Source organism: Pteronotus mesoamericanus, unplaced genomic scaffold, assembly GCF_021234165.1.
Source record: "Pteronotus mesoamericanus isolate MK-2021 breed Mesoamerican mustached bat unplaced genomic scaffold, CSHL_Meso_final contig_105, whole genome shotgun sequence".
In the NCBI taxonomy this organism is placed as follows: domain Eukaryota; kingdom Metazoa; phylum Chordata; class Mammalia; order Chiroptera; family Mormoopidae; genus Pteronotus; species Pteronotus mesoamericanus.
In genome coordinates, this window is record NW_026555006.1 from 4,039,946 (window position 1) to 4,058,991 (window position 19,046).

General features: G+C 35.3%; 1 protein-coding gene across 2 annotated transcripts in view; it reads left to right on the forward strand.

The window, feature by feature from the left end:
- Positions 1-19,046, forward strand: part of ZFYVE9 (zinc finger FYVE-type containing 9) — a 128,822-nt gene that overhangs the window by 54,513 nt on the left and 55,263 nt on the right. Inside the window, exons 5-7 of one of the 2 annotated variants that reach the window (XM_054573040.1) lie at positions 13,641-13,740; positions 16,156-16,332; positions 17,946-18,115. In XM_054573040.1, the coding sequence (XP_054429015.1) occupies positions 13,641-13,740; positions 16,156-16,332; positions 17,946-18,115 (447 nt within the window). The remainder of the gene's footprint in view (positions 1-13,640; positions 13,741-16,155; positions 16,333-17,945; positions 18,116-19,046) is intronic. The other variant, XM_054573050.1, reaches the window with a different exon arrangement.

Genomic DNA, 19,046 nt, shown 5'->3' on the forward strand with positions numbered 1-19,046 from the left:
GAACTGCTTGAGGCAACTCCATACTGCTTTCCACAATGGCTGCACCAGTCTGCATTCCCACCAACAGTGCATGAGGGTTTTTTCCCCTCCACATTGTCACTAACACTTGTTATTTGTTGGTTTATTGATAATAGCCATTCTGACAGGTGTGAGGTGATATCTTTTATTATGGTTTTAATTTGCATTTCTCTGATGATTAGTAACATTGAGCATCCTTTCATACGTCTATTGGCTATGTGTATGTCCTCTTTGGAGAAGTCTTTATTCAGGTCTTTTGCCCATTTTTAAATTGGATTGTTTGGGTTTTTGGTGTTGAGTTTTTAAAATTCTTTGTAAATTTTGGATATTAATTAACTCCTTATCAGGTATGTTGCAAATATGTTCTCCCATTCAGTGAGTTGTATTTTCATTTTGTTAATGGTTTCCTTTGCTGTGCAAAATTTTTTAAGTTTGATATAGTCCCATTTTTTATTTTTTCTTTCATTCCCCTAGCCCTAGGAGATATATCAGAAAAAATATTGCTGCAAGAAATGTCTGAGATTTTACTGCCTATGTCTTCTAGAATTTTTATGGTTTTGAGTCTAACATTTAAGTCTTTAATCCATTTTTGAACTTATTTTTGTGTATGGTGTGAGAAAGTGATCTAGTTTCATTTTTTTATTTTTATTTCTTTACTTAGAGGGGAAGGGAGGGAGAAAGAGAGGGAGAAAAACATCAATATGAGAGAGAAATACCAATTGGTTGCCTCTCGTATGCCCTGACCAGGAACTGAACCCGAAACCCAGGCAGGTACCCTGACCAGGAATGGAACTGGTGACCTTTCACTTTGCAGGATGACGCCCAACCAACTGAGCCTACACTGATCAGGGCTCTCTTTTTTATATGAGTCTGTTTAAAGGTTTATCAGTCTTATTTATCTCTTCAAAGAACTGCTCTTGGTTTCATTGATTTTTTTTGTGTGTCTTTTTTTTTTTTTAGACTTCATTTTGTATACTTCTCTGATCTTTATTATTTTCTTCCTTCTACTCACTTTGGGCTTCATTTGTTGTTTCTTTTAAAGTTCCTTTAAATGTAAAATTAAACTGTTTGAGGTTGTTCTTGCTTCTTAACATAGACCTATAATGCTATGAATACTCCTCTTAAGACTGCTTTTGCTGTGTCCTGTAGATTTTGGGTTGTTTTGTTCTCATTTTCATTTGTTTCAAGGTATCTTTTGATTTTTTCTTTGATCTCCTTGTTAACCCATTCATTGTTTAGTAACAAGTTATTTAGCCTTCGAGTCTGTGTGTTTTTCGGTTTTCTTGTGAGTAATTTTTAGTTTCATAGCATTATGATCAGAAAAGATGCTTGATATGGTTTCAGTCTTCTTGAAATTTATTGAGACGTGTTTGGTGTCCTAACATGTGGTCTATACTTGTACACTTTAAAAGAAAGTATATTGTGCTGCTGTGGGGTGAAATGCTCTGAAGATATTAATTAAATCCATCTGATCTATTTGTCATTTATGGCCACCATTTCCATGTTGACTTTCTGTCTGGAAGATCTATTTATTGATGTGAATGGGTTGTTAAAATCCCCTACTATAACTGTATTACTGTTGATCTCTCCCTTTTTGTCGGTCAAGATTTGCTTTACATATTTAGGTGCTTCTATGTTTGGTGCATAAATGTTTAAAAGGGTTATATCCTCTTGTTGGAATGCTCACTTTATCATTATGTAGTGTCCTTCTTTGTCTCTTATTATAGCCTTTGTTTTAAAGTCTATTTTGTCAGATAAATATTGCTACCTCAGCTTTTTTTCTTTCCATTTGCATGAAATATCTTTTTCCATCCTTTACTTCTCATCTGTGTGTATCTTTCATTCTGAGGTGGGTCTCTCAGAGATAGAATATATATGGGCCTTGTTTTCTTATCCATTCAGCTACCCTATGCCTTTTGATTGGAGCACTTAAGCCATTTACATTTAAAGTGATTATTGATAGGTACATATTTATTGCCATTTTATTCTTTTAATTGTGTTCCTCTGTTGTTTCTTCTCCTCTTCCTCATCTACCCCTCCCCTTCCTCTACCCTTCTTATTCTTGCAGTTCCTTTATCATTTCTTGTAATGCTGGTTAGTTGCTAACAAATTCCTGTAGCTCCTTCTTTTCTGGGAAGCTATTTATTTCTCCTTCAATTTTAAGTGATAGCTTCACTCAGTAAAGCAGTCTTGGTTGTAGGTCTCTATAAAAAGGCCCCCCCCCCTTTTTTTTTTTTTTTTTTTTCTTTTTACGGCCTCTTTGAGTCCATCTTGTTTGGGACTCTCTGTACTTCCTGGATTTGTGTGTCTTTTTTCTCCACCAGTTTGGGGAAGTTTTCAGTCATTATTCCTTCAAATAGGTTCTCAATACCTTGCTCTCTCTCTTCTCTTTCTGGTACTCTTATGATGTAGATGTTGTCCCAAAGATCCTTTAAACTGTCCTCGTTTTTTAAATTCTTTTTTCTTTTTGCTGCTCTGATTGGGTGGTTTTTTTCCTATCTTGTCTTCCAAATTGCTGATTTGGTCCTCTGCTTCATCCAACCTACTTTATTCCTCCCAGTCTATTCCACATTGCAGATATATTTTTCATTTCTGATTGGTCCTTTTTTATGATTTCTATGCTTATTTTTTTCATGCTGTTGTATATCCTTATAACCATTACTTTGAATTCTACATCTGATAATTGCTTGCCTCCATTTTATTTAGCTCCTTTTCTGGATATTTCTCCTGTTCTTTTGTTTGAGGCCTGTTTCTTTGTCTCCTCATTTTGACTGATGGTGTTTGTTTCTATTTATTAGGTAGATCTGCTATGACTCCCTGTCTATGTGTGATGACCTTATATAATAGGTGTCCTAGGAGGTCCAGTGGTACAGTCCCCTTGATCCCTAGACCTGGGTGCTCAAGGAATGTCCCTTGTGTGGGGTATGTGGGCCTTTCTGTTAAAATTGAGTTTTGATGCCTTTGGCCTGTTTGTGCATGGAACTGACACTCAGGCTGGCTGACTCTGAGGCTCAACCCTGTCCATGGTGCATGAGGTATAAGTGTTGTTCTTTCAATTTAAGAATATTTGTGATTTAGTTTATATTTTTTAATTCTTAAGTAATTGAGTATTACATGTAGAATCCATTGCGTTTTTGCTGTAGGATTTTTGCTATTGTTCTAGACATTCTGGAACTTTTTATATACATGTATACATAATTTTGTCTTTTCTTCCATATATCCTTAATACAAAACAGACTTGAAGGGTATAAATTTTTGTGACAAGATCATAAGAATAATTGATATTGCCTACCTTTTCCTAAATTGTTTGCTAGTAACACATCAACTTACTAGCTTTTTTTTAAAAGAAGAGCTATAAAAACAAGGAACAAAGGGGATTTGTTCCTTGCCATGCCAGGGATCAAACCCACAACCTATGCTTGTGCTCTGACCAGGAATTGAACCCTCAACCTTTTTGGTGTACAGGACATTGAACCAACCAACTGAACCACCTGGCTGGGGCTTAAATTTTGATGGAAGTTCAAATTACCTGCTTTTTCTTTTGTTTCCTGTGCTTTTTGTGCCATATCCAAGAAATCATTGCCAAACCAAATGTCATAATGCTCTTTCCCTCCATTTAGGTTATTCCTTTACATTTAGGTTTTTGATCCACTTTGAGTTAATTTTTGTATATGGTGTAAGATGAGGGTTCATTTTCATTCTTTTGAATGTTCACTGTTTGTTGAAAAAGTTGTTCCTTTCCCATTGAATTGTCTTGGCACCCGTGTCAAAAGCCATTTGACCAAATATGTATGAAGGTTTATTTCTGGGCTGTTTTATTCCATTGTCCTTTATGTTTATGCTAATATTATACTGCTTTGATTACTATAGCTTTGTAGTAAATTTTGAAACCAGAAATGAGAATCTTCCAATTCTGTTCTTTGTCTAAGTGAAGGAAGCCAATTTGAAAAGGCTACATACTGTATGATATTCTGAAAATGCAAAACTATGAAGACAGAAAAAAAGATTGGTGATTAGATTACAGAGGGTAGTAGAGAGGAAGGGATGAATACGTGAAGCACCGATTTTTAGTGCAATGAAACTACTCTGTGTGGTACTGTAATGGTGCATACATATCATACATTTGTTCAAACCCATGGAATTACAGCACCAAGAGTGAACCATAATATCAACTAGGAACTTAGAGTGATTTAATAATGTGTCAGTGTAGGTTCATTGATTTTAACAAATGTACGTCTCTGGTGAGGGATGTTGATAATGGTGGAAGCTAGGCATATGCAGGGCCGTTGTGTATGGAAAAATCTCTGTATCTTCTGCTTAATTTTGTTGTGAACACAAACTGCTCTGAAAAATAAAGTCTATGAAAATATACAGGGCAGGGTAAAAGTAGGTTTACAGTTGGTTGTATGGAAAATAGTGGAATAATTAATAAATAATAATACAAGAATAAACTGTGTTTCATGTACTCACATCTGTAAATCTACTTTGCCATCCCCTGTACATGACTATTAAATATTAACTCTGCTTGGTTATTTGATACTAAGAAATTGTTAATTTTTTAGGGTGTGATAATGGTGTTGTTATGTTAAAGTAGGCCTTATGTTTCAGATATATACTGAAATATTTAAAGATGAAATGATATCTGAGATTTATTTTGGATAAAGTGGGGTGAAGTGGGTGAGGACTGGCTTTGGTAATTGTTTCACTTAGGTAGTGGGCACTTGGGGGTTTGTTATGCTGTTATGTCTACTTTTATATAATTGAAGATTTCTAATAAAAAGTTTAAAAAATGAAGAATGGCTAGACTATGATTAAAATAGGGATTTGCTTTATAATTGTTTGCTTTTTACAAATTAGCACTTTTTAACACACATAAAACTTATAGCACAGTGTTTTATCTTCAAGGTAATAATAGAATATATAAAAATTCATAGTGCATAAAAATAAATTATCCTAATAACTTCAAGTTTAAGGTTTTATGTTGAATGTTGTTTACTTACAATTCTGGTGTTGTATCTTTCTGTTTATGAGGGGAATCCAAAAAACCCAGACTTTATTTATAAAAAACTACGTATTATTCTTACATGTTTAAACTTCAGTCACTTTCAAAGTAATCTCCATTTGATGCAATACACCTATTGAGATGTTTTTCTACTGCTCAAAACAGTTTTTGAACTTCTGCTGCCATTTTGATGCCATTTAATGCTTCTGTGGTTTTTGTTTCACCTCTTTCATATCAGCAAAACGTTTTCCTTTGAGGATTTTTTCAACAGGGAAACAAAACAAAAATATTGCCTGGTGTGAGATCACATGAATACCCCTATTCAAGGGGTATACAAGGATCATGCTGTTTTTGGTTAAAAACTGCTGAACACTTACTGCTGTGTGACAGGTGTGCTCATAAATCACCCATCATAGAATGGGCAAACACATTGAAAGAGACTTCAAAAAAAATTCACTGAAACCAAAAGCAGCCTCTCACAACACCACCAGCTGATACAGATGTGTTTCTAGAATACTCACCTAGGAGGGGAAGCCTGTACTACAAGGAGTCCACTCTCTTGAAGATAATTTTGTTTGTTGGGGGTACCCCCTCGTACATAACCTCACTTGGAAATAAAGTTGAAAGGTTAAATTAGAGACCCTTTGTTAGCCCTTCCTGTGATAGACTCTTAAAGTGACTTTGATAATTATCGTTGTTTTCATTTAATAACAGTAAAGTTGGAACAGGTGTTTGGGCAGGGGAAGAGTTGGAATTTGATTGAACTGCTTCAGTTCTTACTACATTGATTTTGACATTTGCTATTTAAGCAATGGTAAGGTACTCTTCTGCATTTTAGAATTTTTACAAGTTGTTTCATTGGAATATCTGGATATTGGTCAATCACACGTACTTTCTTTTTCTTACAAGGCAGTTATTTTTGCCATAATTACAGGGCTTTTTGAAAACTTGGTACATCATTTTTCCACTTTCTAATATGAAAAGAAATAAGTGAGCATTTGATGATTTAAATTTCCAGGAATTGCAAAGGAGTGTTCATATTGTATGGGGCTACAAATAGGCACAAATCGTACTTGAGGATAAAGCTTGTTTATAAATTTGTCAGTAAGAGTTGTTTTGTGGAAAGTCATGATTGAGAAATTTTAAAAAGAAGCAATAACAAGGGCATCATCATACACTTGTATTATGTGCCCCATTTTACATGTATTATGTCATTTAATCACCATAAAAGCCTTATGAGGAGAAAAATTAACATTTCAGTTTTACATATGAGAAAAAATTGAGGCTGAGAGAGTTTAAATTATTTACATAAAGTCATTTGGCTAGTGAATTATAAAGTTAAGGATGGAACCTAGAAGTACTACATTAAAGAAAATTGCATATAAACACATAAATGGAACATTTTAACCAGCACTTAAGTGGAACATTGTATAGCATATGTATTATAAACCATTATAATTTGTCAGGTCATACAGATTTTGTCATTTAAGGTTGTTCATAACCATTTGGCTTATAAAACTTGAGGTCACTATTATTAATAAGCTGCTTAAAATTTGTTTGTCATTGTTCAGGTTCTGAATTTGAGTGTGTATGATATAGTCCAACACAGATAAGTGCACATTAAGATTTGTTTCTCCATTCATGTATTCATTTGTGCAATAATTTTACTAATCAAGGAGCAATAAACAATTTTGTCAAGACTTCTGGCCAAGATGGAGACATAGGTAGAAACACTTTACCTCCTTGAACAACCAAAAGAAGGACAACAAATTTCAACACAAAAAACAACCAGAACTGCCAGAAAATTGAACTGTATGGAAGTCCGACAACCAAGGAGTTAAGAAAGAAACATTCATCCAGACCGGTAGGTGAGGCAGAGTTGGGCACCAGGAGCAGAGAGGATGTGCAGCAAGGCAGCGGCTGGAGGATTGGGTGGGCAGACCAGATGGTCCCACATTTGTGTGCAGATAATCTGGGAGGAACAACTGGGGAGCGAGGCAGATCATGCAACCCAGAATTCCAGCACAGGAAAAGAAAGCCTCAAAACCCCTGGCTGTAAAAACCTGTGAGGCTTGAGGCAACAGGAGAAACTCTAGCCTCATAAGAGAGTTCACTGGAGAGACCCACAGGGTCCTAGAACATACACTAACCCACCCACCCAGGAATCAACACCAGAAGGGCCCAATTTGCTTGTAGATAGCAGGGGAAGTGACTGAAAGTGAGATGAGAGCTGAGCAGGCAGCATAGTTCCCTCTCTGACCCCTCCACCACAGAGAGCAGCCACCTGAGTTACCCCATGTTGGTGAATACATAAGGCCCCACCCCTTCGAATATAACAGGAGTGCTGAGACAAATATGGCCCAAATGAAAGGACAGATCAAAGCTCCAGAAAAAATACAACTAAGATGAAGAGATAGCCAACCTATTAGATACAGAGTTCAAAACACTGGTAATCAGGATGCTCACAGAAATGTCTGAGTATGGTTGCAAAATAGAGAAAAAAAATGAAGGCTATGCAAAGTGAAACAAAGAAAAATACACAGGGAGCCAACAGTGAAGGGAAGGAAACCGGGACTCAAATCAACAATTTGAAACAAAAGGAAGAAATAAACATTCATCCAGAACAGAATGAAGAAACAAGAATTCAAAAAAATGAGGAGAGACTTAGGAACCTCCAGGACAACTTTAAACATTCCAACATCCAAATCATAGGGGTGCCAGAAGGAGAAAGGGAAGAGCAAGAAATTGAAATCATATTTGAAAAAGTAATGAAGGAGAACTTGGCAATCTGGCAAAGGAAATAGACTCCCAGGAAGTTCAGAGAGTCCCAAAGAAGTTGGACCCAAGGAAGCACACACCAAGGCACATCATAATTACATTACCCAAGATTAAAGATAAGAAGAGAATCTTAAAAGCAACAAGAGAAAAGGAGACTGTTACCTACAAAGGAGTTCCCATAAGACTGTCAGCTGATTTTTCAAAAGAAACCTTGCAGGCAAAAAGGGGCTGGAAAGAAGTATTCAAAGTCATGAAAGACAGGGACCTATATCTAAGATTACTTTATCCAGCAAAGCTATCATTTAGAATGGAAGGGCAGATAAAGTACTTCCCAGATAAGGTCAAGTTAAAGGAGTTCATCACCCCCAAGCCCTTATTACATGAAATGTTAAAGGGACTTATCTAAGAAAAAGAAGGTGATCAGAAACTATGAACAGTAAAATGACAGCAAAACAACTATCAACAAATGAACCTTTTAAAAAGAAAACTAAGCAAACTAGAACAGGAACAGAATCACAGAAATGGAGATCAAATGGAGGGTTATCAACGGGGATGGGGGAAAGGAGGGGGAGGGGGGAAACAGGTACAGGGAATAAGAAGCATAAATGATAGGTACAAAATAGACCAGGAGAGGTTAAGAATAGTGTAGGAAATGGAGAAACCAGAGAACTTATATGTATGACCCATGGACATGAACTAAGGTGGGGAATGCTGGTGGGAGGGGGAGTGCAGGGTGGGGGGATTAAAGGGGAGGAAAAAATGGGACAACTGTAATAGCAAAATCAATAAAATATACTTTATAAAACCAATTTTGTCAAGTGCCTATTTTATTTCAATGTGATACCAGCATCAAAATACTTCAGTCCATTGCTGCGCAGATTTTGCATTCTGGTTTGGGAAAATGGAGAATAAGTGCAATAGATTGCAGTAGATTGTGTTAGTTGTAATAAAAGTATAAGGTATGATATTTCAGCAGAGCAGTGTAATAAGTTTTTGTGTACAAATACTTAATTTTTTTTTCTAGACTGAGTTGACTTTTTAAAAAAATTTTATTTTTAGAGAGAGGGCAAGGGAGGGAGAAAGAGAGGAAGGGAAACATCAGTAGAAGAGCGTAACATTGATAAGTTGCCTTCCATATGTGCCCTGACCATGGACTGAATCTATAGCTCAGGCATGTGCCCTGACTGGGAATTGAATCCACAGCCTTTTGGTTTATAGGACAACATTATAAACAACTGGGCCACATTAGCCAGGGAGCTCCTTACATTTAGTTGATCTGGAACCAGGGCTGTTAAATGCTCTGTGAGAAACAGGAGTGTGCTGCCCAGTGAAGAATTGTCCCACCCAAAATGCCAAGAGTACCCTTTTTTGAGAAATGCTGACTAACCTGGTTCATGGTACCAAATTCAGTATTATCTAGTAATTTTAAATCCAGGATTATTAACCCTTGCTCAGTTGCATCAGCTCTCTTCTGCTTAATTTTTCCATTAGATTTAGGTACTAATTCGACTGACCTGAGTATTTTATTACATCATAGTCTTTGTCTTTTTGAGAATGAGGGTCAGTGTTTCTAGATCTCTCTTGACTTTGTATTGTGATACACTATTTCTGTCAGTCATAGGCACTGTCCATTGTTGTTTTTGTAGTGTATGTGACATTCAATTTTCAAGAATTTCTGTGGCGTGGATGATTCTACAGAAATTCTTCCGCTGTCTGTGTCCCATTTTCTTTTCATTCTAGGTACTTGGCAAGTCATCTACTTCTCTAACTAATTTCTGTGTTTCTTTAATCTGATTGGAAACGTAAAGGATCCCCTCCACACTATTGTTAGGTCCATGGGGTATTGGGAAGGATGGATATTCTTGGATCTTTCTGTTTAATTGCATTATGCTGTTTCCTTCCTCAGTTTTTTAAAAAGAGATCTTTGTTTGTTTGTTTCCATTTTTACTTGTTATTTTCCTAAAGCACAAGCCCTCTACTTCTGAAAGTTCCCTACTGTATTAGTGTTCTAGGGCTGCTGAACAGGATACCAATAACTGGATGTCTAAACAACAGAAATTTATTGTTGCAATTCCAGGTGATAGAAGTTTGAGATTGAGGTGATAACATGGTTGGTTCCTTCTAAGGGCTGTGAGCAAAGGATCTGGTCCATGTCTTTCTCCTTGGTTTATAGATGGCTGTCTTTATGTTCATATGGTATTCTCTCTGTATATGTACTGTGTCCAAATATTTCCTATTATAAGTTCACCAATCATATTGGATTAGGAGTCCACCCTCATGATTTCATTTTAACTTGATTACCACTGTAAAGACCCTATCTCCAAATGAGGTCTCATTGTGAAGAATTGGGGCTTAAGACTTTAACATGTATATTTTGTGCAGAAACAATACAATTGCAACATTAATATTATTTTTTCTTCTATTTTTTAAATAAAGAAAAAGATCTCAAAGTTATAATATTCCTATCCAACACCTAAAATTATATAAAATATAGAGAGAGAAAGAAAAAGTCTCTATTTCTGTCCAACTCTTATCCTCCAACTTACCCATTTTCCTCTACTTTTCTCTGTCAGTACAAACAACTATCTCATTCTTTTTACAGACTGAAGCATTCCAGTTTATGGTTAATACTGCAGTTTAATTAATCGTTCCTGTACTGATGAACATCTGGGCTGTTTATAACAAACTGTACAGAAATAATTTTTGTATACATCTCTGTACATGTGAATATTTTTTTGTGGGACAAATCTTTAAAATTGCATGTACTGGGCCAAAGGGAATGAATACTTAAAAATTTTAAAGATATTGTTAAATTAACCTACCAATTTATACTACCGCCAGCAGGATATGAGAGAAGGTTTGTCTTTTCTCTGTACCCTCACTGCCATTGGGTAATATCAGGGTTGTTTTTTTTTTGTTTTTTTTTAAATCTTAATGCTTGTACCATAGGAAAAAAAAATCTCATTCTTTTAATTTTTATTGTCATGATAGTGTATCTTTATTTATTGACCATTTTATATATATATTTTACCTGTGTGAGCTCTTTGCTTCTTTTTCTTGAAAGTATTTGTGTTTTTCTTATTTGTTTGTTGAAGCTCTTTATAGTTAATGGATCTTAGCTCTTTGTTATATATAGCACAAATATTTTATCCAGTCTACTAATTTATTCTTTCTGATGCTAATATAAATGAAATTGTTTTTGTAGTTTCCTTTTCAGATTGTTTAATATTAGTGTATAGAAATGTAACGGATTTTTGTGCTTTAATGTTGCATCCTGAAACTTCGATGACTCCATTTATTAGTTCTAACAGGTTTTTTTTTTCTTTTTGGTGGAATCTTTAGGGTTTTCTACATACAAGAGCATATCACCTGCAAGCAGATCATTTTACTTTTTCTTGTCCAATCTGGTTGCCTTTAATTTCTTTTTGTTGGCTAATTACTTTGGGTAGAACTTCCAGTACTACATTGAATAGAAGAGGTGAAAGCTGGTATACCTGCCTTGTTCCTGATCTTAGAGGAAAAAAACCTTTCATTATTTAATCATTGAATATGATTTTTGCTGTGGCTTTTTCTATATGGACTTTATTATATTGTGGTATTTTCCTTCTATTTCTAGATTTTTTAGTGCTTCTGTTGTAAAAGGGTGTTGAATTTTTTCAAATACTTTTTCTGTGTCATTCGAGATGACCATGTGGTTTTTTTCCCCCCCTTCATTCTGTTAATGTATATTACATTGATTGATTTTTATATGTTGATCTATCCCAAATTCGTTCTTGCTCCCATCCATTTGTTCCCTACACTGTAGCAATGCAGATGTGGTTATATCTTTCTCTTTGATTAAAAGATTTTAGTGATTTCCCATTGCTGTAATAAAAAGACCTAAATCATTAATACAACCTATAGAACCTTGGCTTGGTCTGGCCTTCTCTTATTCCCTGCAGCCCTAACTCTTAGGCCTCTAGTCACAGTAACTCTTTTTTTTCTCTTTACTTTCTTGATGGAGCCATACTTCTTCCCCTAATGGGACCCATGCACATGCCATTTCCTATGTTTATTATTGTTTTATTTCTTAGTACCAGTTTATGCATAGAAAACTTTGACCCGTACTTCAGATTTTAACTCTGTCATTTCCTAAATAAAGCCTTCCCTGACTGTGCCAATCTACGTAAAACCTAGAATACGTGATCTTTTTTACCATGCACTTTTTTGAAGTAATTTTACATTCATTTGTTTGATTGTGTGATTTTAGATTATAACCTCCATAGACTGTTAACTCCTTGAAGGCAAGGACTGAGTCTGTTTGTTCACTGCCACATTCAGTGGGGTAGCATGGTGCTCAGCACATAGTAAGGACTCAGATATTTATGGAATAAATGAGTAAATTATGGCTTTTTGGTTTTACCTCTTGATTGAAAGGTTATCAAAAGATTTCAGGAAGATTAACATAGTTAAATTTACTTTTTAGAAAGTTCTGTCATTTTGTATTTGTGTAAGATAAATTAGAAAAAAATCTGAAGACTAGAAAGACAGATAATTGATTGATTATGATGATCTTCTTGACTTCAGGTTAAAAAAAAAGACCTGAAAAAAGTCAGCAGCATTAGTGATGGAGAGACAGAGATGGAATTTTGGGAGAACTATTTAAGAGGCAAAACCAACAATACCTATTGACTGACTGGATATGGTCATGGCATGGGAGAAGGAATAGTCAGGTATCAAATTAAAATGAAATATGTGAATTAGTATGAGCAACATTGCGTAGTAGGTAAGAAGAGAGCTTGAAGAAATTTATGTAACTTACTAGCTGTACTGCTGAGCACTTAATATTTATTTAACTCCGTTAATTATAAGTAACTGTCTTCATAGAATTCTTGGGGTTAAATGAGATAATATATGTAAAATATCTAGTATTTATACAGTTTTTCCTGAACTTGAACAAGTGATTTAACCATCCAAACTCAGTTTCTTCTGAGAGATAATAATGATAATATATCCTCTGTTCTTCCTTCATCACAGAGTTACTTTGAAAATGTAAAGCCTCTGAAAACTGTAGATTGGTAATCATAGTAGCTAGATGTATTAATAATGCCTAATAGGAGAAAAAGTCACCTCTCTCACATTGTCTTTAATATGACTTCATTTCCTGGTTCATCTTTGTAAGACATAGGATACATCTTGGCCATAAAAACTGGATTAGTATAGAATGTATCCTACTGAGAACAGTTTTCTGCTTGTGTGAAGCTCTCTGTGATAAGTAACTAATGAGTTTTCAAGAAAATAAATCTTAACAGGGAACTAAGGAGGTTCTTGTTGCCTGGTATGGAAGGGAGAAAGAAGTAAGATTATTAAGAGCCAACCATAGAAGGTAGAAATAAAGTGCTAGTAAAAACAGCTGGTATGATTATTATTCCATACATAAGACTATTAAAAAAACAGATGTTAAAGCCCAGAATTCCCAATCTTTGTTTATTTCACCCTTCTATATTACCTTTCCAAACAAATAGCAGATGTAACTGTCTATAAATGCCTATGTTATTTGATGTTGTGTATAGAAATTTTGCCTAAGGGCAGCTCAGATTTTTTCCCCCTTGCTATGTATTTGCTGATCTTGGCTAAGATTTTTATTTTCAGCCAAGAATTTCACTTTCCTTATTGTTGATAGACATATAATCTCACACTCTTGCTTTTGAATTGGTCTTGTGCCCAGTTTCTTCAACTACATTTTCCTTTGAAATCTTTAGTATTGTAAATGAGGTTTCCTATCAGCCAGTGTTGCTCAGTACTGGTTTACTCCCTCTATACTGTGATCCTAAGTAAATTTAGTATGTTCTTTTTCCTGCAGGTTTTCTGTGCTTCCTGCTGTAGCCTGAAATGTAAACTGTTATACATGGATAGAAAAGAAGCTCGAGTATGTGTAATCTGCCACTCAGTGCTAATGAATGGTAAGTACTACTAAAACAGGTTGAATTCACAGTTATTGAGAACAAGAGAATTTCCTGTGTTTTTCTACAAGTTGTTTAGGTTCTGAAATGTCATAACTTTAACTGAAAATATTGAGCTAAACTTCCATGTTTTGAAAATATTTTAGCATTTCAGAATTCCTGTGCCTAATGTACTGAATGAATGCTAAGTTCAGGTAAGTTTGCAGAAAGAATGGAAGTTCTTGTGGAAGTGTGGTGCAATGTGGCAGTTAATGTTCCTGTGAAATGATCAGAGTGGGATAGGGGTATAGGGCTTTTGACCACTTAAAATGATGAAGTATTAAAATTAAGACTGAGAAATTAAAATTTCTTTAAAGGGAAGCTATCTCTTTCTAGGAAATATCTTAATAACTTAGAATATATTCTTATTAACATCTTGTTTCATTTACCTTGTTGAAAATAAATATTGTAGTATCTAGGATCAAATAGAAAATTACATTTCTCTATCAGTTTTCTCCTTAATACTACTTAAATTTATCATAAGGATAATGGTTTCGAATTTAGTTATATGACAAAAGAATATAGCCTGGAAAAGGTAAATATAGCTTATACCATGTTCCTCTTTGGCAGGATTGGAAGTGAATCCAAGGACATTTTAGTTAAGTTAAACAAAGACCACCAGAGAATTCTTATAAAGAGATATAATATAATTGATCAGGCTGTAGTATTTTTCTCTTTGAGTGATTCTTTGTACAGTTGTCAGAACAACTACTAATAGACATAAAATGTTGAGTTTGGACACCACTGCTGCCCATGCCAGGGTAGTGTGCCTCCTGGAAGCTGAAACTTAACCTGCTCGAGGCCCTTCCTGCTCTGTCTGTCTGCATTGCTCATAGTGATGTTTCCTGTTGCTGGCTTATTAACCTACTGCATGTCAGTTAATCTGATCTGTTCTAATCTCATATGAGCCGCCCAATTTCCTCCCATTTCTGAATTCTTATAATTTTGATCAAATGTGAATTCATTCTCTTTACTCCTAAAGGTCATTTTTTTAGATGGTGGTTATTTCACTCTGTTGCCTAATTGGTGATTTTTATTCCTGCTTTCATTTTCAGACATATATCCACAGATAAGAGCATGCTGCTTAATTACAGTACCCAATACCTCTTTTATTTGATGAGGTCTTTCAACTTGATAGCTTTTTTTTTTTTAATTTAGCAAAGCTAAAGATGAAGGAAATGGCAGAGAATTCATATGGCTACTTACTTTTTATTAAGCAAGGATACCCTTAATGGGATCCTAAAGTAATCTACTTTTCCTGGTTTTTCCAGTGTCTTTCCTTTCGCATGGCTTGACCTAGTCTTTTACTGAGTATTTAATTTGATGCTTTTCAGTGTTCCCTATCCCTTTTTCCTTTTCTCTTCCCCTCTTTCTGCCACTGCTTTCAAAGGAACATAGCTGTTGTTTTTAGCCTTGTCCTGCAGTTTGGAGGCAATAAATATTCAAAATCTTATGGATCCTTCTTTGATGTTGAATGAGATTTTTAAAAAGATGTTCAAAAAATCAGGTGGTTTCTATTCCTGGGTATCTGACATTACCTGAACCTGGATATAAAATTTTATATCTTTCATTTCTGTGGCATCTTTCATCCTATTTACTATAAAAACAGCAGTTGATATGTCAATATTTAGGTAAACTATAGAGTATACAGTATTTTAACACATTTATGAGCATTTATATTGATTGATGACACTTACATGATATTGGCACATTTTTATGCTCAAATATATCCTGTGCTTTTGAGACACACCAAAGGTGTGAAATGGTTGTTTTTGCTGGATACTTGTACACAGAGTGATGATTACACAAAAGCAGAATTCACAAAAATGTTGGGATGTGTTCTCCTGAGCTTTAGGCTTCAGAATTTTTCAAATGAGATTTTACCTCAACTAAGAGAAGAACCTAAAAATTTAGAAATGGCAAAAAAAAAAAACAAACCCAAAAAACAATGGAGTCATGCTATTTTAGTCCCTGATTTTGATTTTTAATAGAAATTTATAAAATGTATTGAATATTAAACCTACCCACCCCACCCCCAAATGTCTAAATGCTATTCCAGTTCCAAATCCTTAATAAGGGAATGTATGGTCTCCTTTAAAAATTCCAGGGGCCTAGTCATTAACCTCAGACTGACCTATAAGTCTGTATCAAAAGTATCATATAATTCTTATTTGTTGCTTCCAAATAGTTTACTTAACTAAATGATCTCTTTTATTGAATAAAATTACTTATCTCCTTAGTACCTTCACTAGCTGGAAGAGAGACATACTATGAGTGTTAATGAGGAGGAGCTACATTATTTATCCAATATTGTGGAGGTCTTGATGTCCATATTTTGCAATCCATTCACATTGATTGTGTCTGTATTTGCTTTAGCTCAAGCCTGGGAGAACATGATGAGTGCCTCAAGCCAGAGCCCTAACCCTAACAATCCTGCTGAATACTGTTCTACTATCCCTCCCTTGCAGCAGGCTCAGGCCTCGGGAGCCCTGAGCTCTCCACCTCCCACTGTGATGGTACCTGTGGGAGTTTTAAAGCACCCTGGAGCAGAAGGTAGGGGATCATGTGCTATTCTCTCTCTCTTTTTCCTCACCAAGTTCCTCTGAAAAGGTGCTGATGTGATTTTACAGCACAAGTCTTTAAAACACTGCAGATAAGTCCTTTTGGATGGTTATTAAAGTGGAACAACAAGGTGAGAGGTGTGTTGAGACTATTTTTGGGCAGGTAAAGAATAATATTGTGTTGCCTGATATTTTGTAGGCACCTCTAAAAATATGCCAGTATTCTCTCCAATCTAATAATGGAGTAATTACACTGCTTATACTTGAGAAGAGGTACAGATTTTGAAGTCTGCCTGCAAAATTCTAACCTCATGTCTACTTCAGTGTTCTTTGTAGGAGTTCAGTAAGTGATGAAAATAAGAGTTCTTCCTTCTGACCAGCCCATTGCTTTTTGGCATATACACAGCCATTTTCTCTTTTCATTTTTAATCTATCCATATAAAAATATGGAAATATTGTATTAGGTACATAGACCTTTGTAAAATCCAGAACTTTAATTCTGATTATATCATATGATAGGTAGAAAATTATAGGTTCAGCTTATTTTAATTATATCTTTATGAATAGGATAGTGTCAGATGAAAGGCACTTTGTAAGTTCAGGAGATTGTCAGTAGTAAAAGTGACAATTATGTATTTCCTTAAAATGATCTTGGGAGGAAGTTTCCCTTGATAATTAAAATCAATCTTCTTTCATTAATTTTGTCTTTTTGTCTAGTTAATATTCCCTTTCCCTTGCTAAATAGTCCTCCTCCCCTTTTGAAGATCAAAGACTTCTGTTGACATGATCATGATCTTCCCCATTTCCCCTCTTCAAATCATTCCTTAGTGATACTCTTTGTATTTATATGAGTTCAGGCTTTCTTTCTTAACATCTTTATTCTCTTTACTTCATTTGTCATTTCGTTGTTCTCTAGTCTCTCTTGTTTTGGCTGTTTGAATTGATATCCAGAATTGGATTTAAAGAGATTATTTCATCATACTCAGTTTTCCAGCTTCCCCCTGTCCTTTTCCTTAAGTATCATAGCTACTTTTGCACTGCCAGATCAGTCTTTTTCTTCTTCAGTTACACTTTTGCCAAAGAGCTGGTCAGTTTGCTTCCCAATTCTTACATATCTATGCCAATTCTTCCTTTATTAATTAAAGATTCTTCAACATTCTTCAGGGCATCTTTTGTCCTTCAAAAATACCATACTGCTTTTCCAGATATTTAATTCCCACAGAACCTCATACTTTTAGATGTGGATGTCTACTGCTAGATATTTTTTCCCTGCTGTTAATTTATTTCCTAGGCCCTTGAAATACCTTCTTTAGTTTCTCTTTTAGTGATACGGGACAGAGTATGTGATACAATTATAGGTGTATTTAAGAATTCTTAATATTTTAAAACAAAGTGTTTTAAATCTTTACATAAGTTATAGAAATAAAGTATATTTAAATGTGTATTTTATTTATAACCATTTTTACACACAGTTACAGTTCTGATATTTATAAGATGCTAAATAGTGATTTTTTTTTAACATCTGGAATTGGTGACCTTGCCTTCTTTGATATTACAAACCCTATCGATATCCCATTGATGCCTGTTTTATTTTTCTGGCTCAAGTGGCTCAGCCCAGAGAGCAGAGGCGAGTTTGGTTTGCTGATGGGATCTTGCCCAATGGAGAAGTTGCTGATGCAGCCAAATTAACAATGAATGGAACTTCCTCTGCAGGAACCCTGGCTGTGTCACATGACCCAGTCAAGCCAGTAACTACCAGTCCTCTACCAGCAGAGGTAAGAAAACAAAATGGCAACTAAAAGTGAGTACTTACTCAGCATGTGCTGCATCTGTTTTGCATTTTTCTAAGTTGAGTGTCCTTTTTGTGGAACCCTGTAGATTTGGATACAGTTTAGTTAGTGCATGTGTGTGCGTATATGTATAGAGCTAAAGTATATGTGGCAAAATCGGTTGTTCTTATTTGTTTTATATTTGGAAGCTTATTCAGGAGAAAGATTCCTGTGAAGGTTGTTCTCAGGTGAGCTCAGACTACCACTGTACCTACAGGTTATGCTAGAGGGAATCCTGGCCCCTTGAGACATTGGTTTTCAAAAAATATCCCCCAGGTTCTGTGGCAGCCTCCTGGGAGTGCCATGGTGAGGAAGGGCCACATGATATGAAGGTGGTGGCTGAGGAATCCCTCTACTCCTTTCTCTTCAATCCAAGCATTTCCACTTTTTTCTTTTCTACCTATTGTGTTTCCATGGAACATTTTTAAAAGGATCCCAAAGCTTAAAAATTAGTTGAAAACCATTCACTTAATTGTTGGAAGGCTCATTATTTACCTAAGGAAACTAGCTGATAGCGTGTCGTCACCTCTGCCATGTCTCTATAGGGTATACTGGTCACAGTTTTGGGGCCAATAGGATTCTCTTTCCTTGGAACCTAATTTTCAGAAGGGAATAAATATCAGCTACTTTTTATGGAGTCAATGAGAAAACAGTCACCTAGGGCCAAAATGAGAAATTATACACATAGCATCCTTTTATACAGTGGGACCTTTTCTTTTGCTGATTGCCTCCTTGAATTTGATGGTCAAGGCCATTAATTCCACCTAAGTCTGTGTCCATCTTTTTTAAAAAAATGAACACTAGGATCAAAGTTTGGATAAAGTTTTTACTCTTGAAATTTTCACAGAATCCTTAGTTACTATTATATTTATGTTCA